Below are 9,984 nucleotides of genomic sequence, written 5' to 3'. Positions count from 1 at the left end.
GAGGCTTGGAAAGAGCCCGTCTGTGGAAATCAGGTCAGTCGACTTGTTCGCTTCTACTCAACCTTGTTTCTGCCACTGAAAACAAACAAAACAATTTGTGCCAACCTAGAGTCAAAATTTCAGATTCCTATTTCAAAACTGTAACTTTTGGAAAAAATGACTTAAAAGTTGACTTAAAAAGAATATACTTTCAAATTTTGAGTCATACAAGTGTGTTGTGTATTGTCAACATATATCACATTTGATCTGGGATCTGAAGGTCAAATTTTTATCTTTAAAACTGCACCTAAAATTCTCACGTTTTCACTTTTGCGGTTCAGATGTGCCTTTCTTTCAAGATGACCACAAAATGTATGACATCTTTAAAGAAAGGATTGTCATGAGCTGCCTAGTTAGAGATATACTGTAGTCTATTACATAATAACTTATTCATGTCAGTATTTACAAATCAATACCCATTATCCATTACCTACTCCTACATATGTTTATATGATCAAAATAAACACAAGTCATGCTAAAGTAAATACTGGCCACAGAGTGAGCTGCCTTGGCAAAAGTTCGCGATGTCGGAGTGCTTCCTGTTACTACTGCTTTATTCTCTTGCCCTTGTAAAGCACTTTGTACTGTGGAATTTGAAAAGTGCTTTATAAGATAAAGACTTTCTTTTGACATTCATCTGTTAAACAGATTCATATAAACTGATTGAGCGTGTGGGTGCATATAACCATTACAGACCTTTTTCCCTTTAATGTTCCCGCTCTACTTCATAGATATAAACTATTAAACTGAGCCTGAATTAAACTCCTTCCTTCTTTTAGAGTGGATAACAGGGTGCGAGCCACACTGATGCTGCCGGTCTGTGAAGTCTCCAGACACTCGCCTCCCTTGTGATTTTGTTTTTCCCCTACCTCACCTCACACCTACATGCACATTTCTCCACTGAGCCGTGCCCTCACACATCACTGATTTTGCTTTTTAGAAGCAGATGCATTTAATCATTTTATTTCTCGACATTAATCTCCTTTGTGTTCCTCCTTCTTGAAAAGACTCATGAAACTGTGAGCTCTTTTAAAACATGTCTCTACTTTATACACACCTTTGCAGCATTTTTTTGTACCCTCAGCGATACATAACTTATCGAAAGCAAATCTTGATCACAAAAACACAGAACACTCAAACGATGAGGGTAAAAACAAAAAGCCCACTTTTGTTGTTTTCTTTTTTGCTTTTTAAATACAGGATGTACTGTACAGTATGCACAAGCCCTCTTGGTATAAATTACATCCAAACAAAATCTTTTTTTCCCTTTAGCCAAAAAGTTGAAGACATTCATTATTAAAATATTGAACCAATTCTTTATGAGGAAAAGCAGACTAATAAAACGTTATTGTCATTCTTATGTTGACATCACTTCCTAATTTGACATCACTCTTTTCTTCTCCGTGGTAAATACTGTGATCTCTGCTACTGACAGTAGTTACAGAGCTCAGAAAGCATCTATCAGTCTCTACAGAGTTTGGACACTTGGGATAATTAATAACCTCACACTCTTAAAGAAAATGAGACTTTAACTAAACAGTACAAAAAAAGAAAATTATACTTTGTTTCAAAAGTCAGTGATGATGTTCAAACTTTGCATGATAACATTTGTATGCTTAAAGTCTAGAAAGATAATGTTTTATAAAACAATAATAATAATCAAATACTTTGAATACAATGGTTGTTGACACATTTGGATACCATTTGAAGTACTAAAATTATCTAATTGAGGCTCACCTACTCTTGTGTTTTTACAGTAAAAACTGCAGCTACCAAGACAAGGGGAATAAAAAAGAAAAACTGTGGGTCATTTGAACAATAATATCAGCTTTGTCCAGGACATTAAAACATCAGCTTTAGTCTGTTAAATCCACACATAAAGCCTCAGTTTGACTAAGTTACTGTGTCTTGAGACATGAAAAAGGCGCGTGTCTCAATAAATGCATTTACAGGACCTACAAACCAAACCGAAGAGGTGACATGAGAAGTATGAAGCTGCTTTGCTTTGTAGAGTTCACTGCTTGCATGTGGCTCAGGTATGAGGTGTTAATACTGGTTAGTTTAGGGATAAACATGGGATGACTGCTGCCAACCCTTAAGACAAAAATTTCAAAGCAGACTTTCCCCTGTTAGTGTTTGGTGTTTGTACACTAAGCCCGGATGTTGGACTACACTTCCTTTATCACGCACTGAAGGGTTAAATAACTTTCCATGAGTGAAAAGCTTCTTTTTTTTTCCATTTAAAGAGAAATAAATAAAAACAAACAAACAAAAAGAGAAAAAAAATCTTTTCGGTGAGAAACTCAAAAATGTTGTTCCAGTATCCAAAGCTACATTACTCTGTTCCAGGGAAACACCTACTCAGAAGAGACTGACAGGAGCTGAAGGTTCATAGAGGTTGATTTTTTGTTAATACGTTAAAGGGGCTGGTTGTTGTGTGTCATTCCAAGTCCTGACTGAAACCTCTTTAGTCCATCCCAGTCCAGCCTCAAGTGTACTGGTACTCCTCTGTGTACGCCGTGTCCTCTGGAGCATACTGGTTATTTCCGCCTACGTAGTTGTCGTCTCTGCCAAACTGCTCCTCCTCGGGCGGGTACTGGCCATCGGGGGCAGCATACTGGTTATCGCTGCTGTACGATTGATCTGCCGGGTGTTTGTTCTCTGTGATCTTCAGGCTCGATTTCTTCACTCTTTGAAATAAAAGAAAATTATTTTTAGGACATTTCTCTTTTTCCAGAGGATGTGTTGTCTACATGTTTTAGCTGTGCACCATCAACTTGGGTCTCAAAAATGCACTTCTTCATGTGGGTGTTGGTGCTTTAGCTTAGTCCCTGCCACAGAGAAGACAGGGTCCACAATATGTAAAGAACTTCTTTGTGGTCAAGTAAAGAATGGAGACTGTCCACTGTCTTCCATCTGTGGTTTGATGGTTTTGTATTTATTTTTATTTTTATTTTTCAGTTTACTTTTAATTTCTATGCCGGCTTTACTCTTTTCAGTTTTGTTACTATTGTTTCAAAGGGTCAGATGGCCAGCCTCAACAGCTGGATCAGGCCGCTATGGCATCCACCCTCGACTGCCACCTGACACACACTGCACCCTACCCCTACAGCGCCCCCTGTGGGTGGTGGGGCTTCAAAAGGACGGGCCAGGCCACCAGATGCTGCTCCCTCCCCTGGCTGAAGGGTGGGGTGGGGGGCTGGTAACCCTATCCCAGGGAGGGTTACACTGGTAAATTTGAAAGGAGCCAGCTGAGATGGATTGGGCATCTAACAAGGATGCCTCCTGGGGAGGGCTCTGGGGTAGACCAAGGCCAGCCGAGAGCTGGAGGAGGTGGCTGGGGAGAGGACCCCACAAACCAGATAAGAAGAAGAAAATGAATGGATGCTATTATTAGGCAAGAGGCAGGGTACACCCTGAAAGGGTGTCAGTCTATTTCAGGGTTAACACAGAGACATATCAGATCTGGTAAGTTCGAACCAGAAACATTCTTGCTGTGAGGCTGCAGCGCCAAGTTAGTTTCCTATATTAATATTAGTCTCACCGGTGCCCTGATTCTATATCTGAAATTCCAACGCAAAATACAACGATATATATCATTTTGTATAATATGTTTCTATACGCCTGGTTTCGGGCTCAGTTTCAGTGTCTGTAACTTTAACTCAAACTGGAACAGCTGCTTGCCTTCAGGTCTGTGTGTAACCCTGAGATGCAGCCAACGGGAGCTACTCAGCTCTTTTAGTATATACTGCCACACTTAACTGCTATGGCCCCAGCTCCATGGTGTGTTAACTTTCTCTTTGAGCAATAACTTTAATTTTACATACAGCCCAGTTCTCAGCAGTCTTTGTTTTTAACACATGTGAGTGTAGGGTTTGTCTGATGTCACAGCAGAACAAAGTGGACTAGTTAGTGTTATGGCTCCCTGTAGTTTCTGGGCTGTGCTAAAATATAAATAAATAAAAGAAATCAATCAATCAGCATTTCATTGTCATCTTGTTTTCTGACAACAGGAACAGAAAATGTGTATGTGATAAAAGATTTATTGTGAATTCGGCTATATCAAAATGCAGAATGAGTGAGAGTAGAGAGTAGGAGGGAAGCAAACATGTACACAGCCAACAGAAAAGTAGCTATGTTATGTTCTGTTTGCTCATTTGAGGACTCTGTGGACTCCTTGTGGTAACCACATGGTGCCAAAAAGTTCTGTTTTCAAAACAAAACTAACCCCAATGTTGTACTTACTGATTCTTATGCTTGGCTCCGCTGATATGTGACTGATACTGCTCCACAGAGTTCAGTTCAATGTTGCAGATGGTGCATGGATAGCCATTTATTGTGGAAGCTGTAGATCAATGAAAAGTAGGGAATAATTTCAAACAATGTGCTCTTATTGCATATTGAAAGTTTAGTTGTTGTTTTTTAAAAAAAACAAAACAGAACTGCACAAACTCATGCTTCTGCAATCGGACCTGGTGCTGTGGATGGCCCGTACGTCTCCATCAGTTTAAGCTTTGTCATCTGTTTTCTATGCTTCTTGCCTACATAGTGCTGCTGGGCCATGAGCGGGTTGTTGAATGAGGCCTGACATATGGAGCAGAAACGGTCTGGATTGTTGTTGTTTCCTGTCACTAGAGTGCCGCTTGAATCATCTGCAGGTTTCTTCTTTAGTTGAGGAGTTGGCGCTATTTGGGAGTTTACTGCAGAAGAAGACATAGAATTTAAAAAAGACTTCATAAAAGGGTAACATAAAGGATACACACAGGAAATAAAACCAAAAGCTAAATACCTAGAGCTTGAGGTCCAACTGCTTTCAACCTCAGGTTCTTGGCGTGAACTTTGCCCTGATAGTGAGACTCAGCCACTACTGGAGCAGAGAAGGTCATGTTACATACATGACACACCTTAAACCGGTCTGTGTCTCCATTGTTACAGTCCTGCACAGGAACATAAATCAATCAAATTTTACTGCAAAAAAAAGCCTCAACCTTCAGTAGATTGTCAGCAAGTTTAATTTCCACAACTTGTATGACTTAATAATTGATCTCTGAATAAAAGATCCACCTATCTACCCATCAACCCTTATACAGATTCAGGTTGTAGAGGCAGCAATTTAGGCAGAGATACTCAGATTCTGTACCCCAGCAACCTGAGCATTCCCAAACCAGCCGAGAGACATAATCTCTATAGAGTGTCCTGTCCTGGGCCTCCTACCGGTGGGACATGGCTGTAACTATTCCCCCAGTTCATGAGGACATCCTAGTCTAGTCCTAGTTTAGGCATCCTGATGATGAATGAAGCAATCATGAAATAATTCTCAGTGTGTTCCACGACTGCTGGGGAGCATTTCAGGATAAACTATTTAGACTGTGTTAAATTCATCTGAATAATTTCATCACAATTTTTGAAAACCTGACAGCCCCAGCTAGCTGATGTGAGCAGGTTTTATATAAACTGAAGAGCAGGCAGATATGACTGGAACATTCACTGATGGTCTTAAAATACACAAACCTCCCGCTGAAAAAGTGCAAGACACACTGGGAGAGCCAACTGCTCAAGATCAAAGATATCTCTAAAAGTACTTTGTTTCAGATTTATCGTTGGCGAGGTAATAGTGACTCATAAAAAGTTTTCTTCGTGCTGGTTTGAGTTCTCTACTTTTTACTCACGCTGTCAGACGTTAAGGGCTTCAGCTTTTTGAGTGCTGGCTCTTTTTCATTTTGGATGGAAAGATAGCGCCGCACTTTATTGGCATGCTTCTTGCTCTGAAAGGACAAGAACAATGTTTATTCCACAGTGGACACAAACATTCACTGCACATTTCTAACACATTTATGTCTCCAAACTTTAACATATCAATATTTCACCTAAATTATATTATAACTGTATTTAATATAACCATTTCAGTGTTGCATTTATGGATCGACATCAATCTACTACTGCTAATTTACTACACAATAAATGCCAAACACTGCAACTACACGGTTTTAGATGTAAGTATTTCCTTCTTTTCTTCAGTTTGGTTCTTTGCAATGAGAGCCAGCAATCACAAATGAACGTATAAATCAAACAATGTCCAACCATTTTACTTAAACTAAATATTAGTATTTGAAAAGCTGTTTACATCTGCAGGTTTGTCAAAATTTAGAATAACTTAGAATTGTCTCCTCTTCATCATCCACTTTACAGCAGGGAAAAAAAGAGAAGTGCATCACAGTAAACATCTGGTCAACAGTGTGGCCAAAGGTCCACTTACTCTCAGCTGGTTGGACAGCCCTTCTGCCCTCTTTTGCTATATTTGTGATTTACTGGACAGCCTTATGATGATGTGCTATTACAGCTTAAATAAACTTTTAATGTAGTGCCAAGTCTATTCAATAATAACACCTTAAAAAGTGATAAGTGTGCACTTTTTCTCTCGTTCCTGAAAACTGTAGCACCATCTAATGAAAGCTAAGTCCCCTGACACCAACACAGCAGCACGCAGCAGACCGTGGGCTCACTGACCTGATAATGAGTCAACTTCTGAGATTCAGAAATTAGGACAGCACTGCAGACTTTACACTGGGAGTCAGAAAACAGGTCGCCATGCTCCTTTATCATCTTATTTACTGCAAAGGAGGGGAAAGGGAGAGAGAGAGAAACTTCAAATCAGGTTACATCATCTGGGAAAATGCAATTATAACACAACGTGAAGAGACTATTTGTGGCAGCAGTTCAAACAACATATCTGCTCGAGCTACTCCTTTTACTTACCAAGGATGTAAGAGCTTAAATGCACTATTTTGTGTTGGGTTTTTTTAATAGTGTTATGGAAAATACAAACAATTTTCTGGATTAACCATTATCTTGCCTATGGGTTTACGGCAATGCCTGTGCAAACATCTGTGAACAACATTTTTAGTCTTAGTCATTCTTGGCTCATACCAAGCAGATTACTAATTCACATTGATATCTCAAAAGTAAAATATATATGTATAAATAATTTTTTTTAAACAGGTGGTGTATTATCGTGACAGGCAGCCGAATTGGTTGGTTACAGCTCTGTAGGAGGATGGCATGACATGTCACGTTGTCTTTACACATGTAGGAGCACAGTGTATTTTTAAGCATTTACAATCTGAATGTGTCACATTAGAGGATTCGGAATCCTGTTTAAGTCACAGCTTTTTGTTATTCAGACTTGGGCGTCTTGTTATGCAAACACTCCTCACAGCTTTGAACATGACAGGACCTCAACAGAAGACGCTGCAATGCTCATGTGGAATTTGGAACCAAAATGGAAAAAGGATCAGAAGGGAAAAAAACTGCAGTTTTTTTTTATTATCATTTCATAGCCAAACTGTGGAAAGGTTTTAGGAATTACAAAGCCAGTCTTTTTCGAGGCACCAAAAGTAAATGGACAATTGAATCTGTGGTTGGATCGCAGTCACAATTTCCATTTAGGCTGCAAAGAGTGTATAGTGGGAATATAAGTCGCCCAATCAACGATTTGATGTATTCCGAGACTGAAAGAACATACTGGAGAAAAAAATCTGTATGTCCACCAAAGAAAACACACTGGATGGTCGTGGCATCCTTTCCAAAGTAGAGGGGGGGGGGGAAACAAACAAAACAGACTCTCCAAGACTAACATAAAGAGTATGTACACTAAGGTCTACACCCTGGATAACTATCTGGAAATACATCGAATCGGATATTGACACGCATAAATTTAAAACAAATACTTTTAGATAATTCATACACTTGCGGTTATGACACTGTCCCGAGCTGAAATCTCACATGTATCTTGCTTGCATTACTAAACACACAAGCAAGACCAGCAGAAGTGCAATCCGCATGGCGTGAAAGACGCATTTCAGCTGATGCCAAGCCAAAGATGCCGCCCTCTGTCCATATTAGTAACCATTCAGGCGAAATGTTTCACAGTCACTGAAAAGCAACATCGGATGCAGACGTGCTCTTGTCGACCTTGGAGCCGAAACGGCTACAGCTAGCATAGCACATTTTAGCAACTCGATGCGCTTATTGCTTAAGTACCGGCTAACGTTAGCTTTGCGAAGGTAACAACAGCGCCGGTATTTTAAGCTATAACAGGGAGGGCTTTTACACAGTGCAACTGCGCCCTTTTCTTCTAAAACACACGTTAAACTGTTAAATAAACAGCACATACTCTCTGCTGGTCCCGAAGGTAAGTAAGGAAAATCGTCGGTCTGCATCGCGACGGCCATAGATTCTACTCACAGCCAGCGGCGTCCTACTACGCATGCGCAACTCACAGGCAGAGGAAAAGGACTTCCCACTGTGGTCTGCTCTCTATTTTTTTTTTCTTTTTTTGCCTGTCCCGTTTGGCTCTTTTGCCATCAGAATTATTGTCTAAAGGCGAAGAAAGATGCCCAACGGATTTACTTTACCAAATTGACCATCCCAGCCTTGCCGTAATGGTCCATTTGAGTCACCTTTTATTGTTTATTTTATTTTCACTTGCTGAATACGGGACAGACTTGACTGAGGGAAAGAAGGGGAGAAAGAAAGAGGGAAAGAAAAACAGCAAAAGAGGGCAAAAAACAAAAACCAACAGAATAAGCAGAGAAAAAAAATGCATATATCGATCACCTGGATCACCTGTTGAGAAAGAAAAAAGAAAACAAGCAGAAGAAAACGAGAGTAATAGAATAAACAACATCACAATGATATATGGGAATATGACAGTAAATACTAAATATTAAACATTATTGTGCAGCATGTAAGATCGACAGCACACAGTGTGCTTTGAGGTAGGAGCCAAAAAGGGTGTAGTTTGTGTGTGTGATCACCCGTGTGTACACCTGTGAGCATGGACGCGCTTGTTTTTTTAAAAAGGTTCCTTCATGTAATGATCTGCTAGAGGGTGTGGGGAGCCACTGCCCCGTCCTCCAGGGCATGAAGCAGGTATGGAGGAGATCAAAACTCCAGACATCCAGATGCCCCCAGAACACAAGAGACCAAGGAAGAACAACAGAGGGGCAGCCGCGCCACTGTCCCAGAAAGAGCTGAGGAGAGTCCCAGATGAGGGGTCACTCAGCAGCCGCGGAGCAGAAGCCAGGGGGAGTTGCAGTGATGCGCCCGTGAGCTCCGCCGGCAGCCAGCTGTGCCTGAGTGACCGAGCCCCAGGCCGAGAGGCCGGGGACACCCCACCTCCGAAGTGGCCCGAGCGAGCCCCAGGCCCCAGGCTCCAGGCCCCGATAAGCAGCCGCCAAGGAGTGAGCCGGTGTGTACCTGGACGCCCATCCCCGGACAGAAAGAACCACCAACGCACCGATGTCTGAGGGAGTCCGCCACCGGCAGGGGAAGTGGTGGGGGGAGATAGGCCTCCAAACCTTGGAGGGCCTGAGATGTCCCCAGAGAGGTGACGTCTGATACCCAACCTGACATATAGACACAGACATACAGGCACACACAGATACAAACATCCATTCCCACCCTCATGCTCTCATATGCACTCACTCCACACTCAACCAACGTGGAGACAGACATAAAGAGACGCTGTACACACGATCACACTCCCCAAGCGTACTCTACGAACTGGGTCTAGGTACCCTTGCCCCTGGAGGGGGGAACTGCACCCAGACCCAGGTGGTGTTACTCTTTTCCCTGTGGTGGGGAGAAGCAGAGCGACCCGACTCCGCAGCAGCAGGGAGGCCCCACATTCCAGACCCCAGTCGGACGGCCAACTCCTCCTCCTAGCCCCCCGCTCCAGCAGGCCGCAGAGAACGGGGGTGAGAGTAGACTCCAAACCTCCCTCCACCCGCTCATTGTAGTGTTGATGCATGTGTGTTCTAAGGTGCATTTAAAACCCAGGAGGGCATGGAGCTACCTGCCAGAGAGCAGCAGGTAAGCGCATAGCCCCTCCTGCTAGCCCTCAATGTCTACGTGTATTTAAAATTGAGAGGTGGGCAACGATGC

General features: G+C 42.0%; 1 protein-coding gene across 1 annotated transcript; it reads right to left on the bottom strand.

The window, feature by feature from the left end:
• Positions 1-1,064: 1,064 nt before the first annotated feature.
• znf346 (zinc finger protein 346) lies at positions 1,065-8,342 on the bottom strand. Its single transcript, XM_040032344.1, has 7 exons — positions 8,213-8,342; positions 6,547-6,650; positions 5,709-5,804; positions 4,829-4,976; positions 4,512-4,739; positions 4,285-4,384; positions 1,065-2,729 (listed from the first exon to the last, which is right to left on the bottom strand). Exons 1-7 carry the CDS (start codon positions 8,268-8,270, stop codon positions 2,528-2,530), a joined length of 936 nt encoding a protein of 311 aa, XP_039888278.1. The 5' UTR covers positions 8,271-8,342; the 3' UTR covers positions 1,065-2,527.
• Positions 8,343-9,984: the final 1,642 nt, after the last annotated feature.

This window comes from Simochromis diagramma, unplaced genomic scaffold (assembly GCF_900408965.1).
Source record: "Simochromis diagramma unplaced genomic scaffold, fSimDia1.1 OVJJ01000216.1, whole genome shotgun sequence".
Lineage (NCBI taxonomy): Eukaryota > Metazoa > Chordata > Actinopteri > Cichliformes > Cichlidae > Simochromis > Simochromis diagramma.
This window is presented reverse-complemented; position numbering and strand designations above follow the sequence as displayed.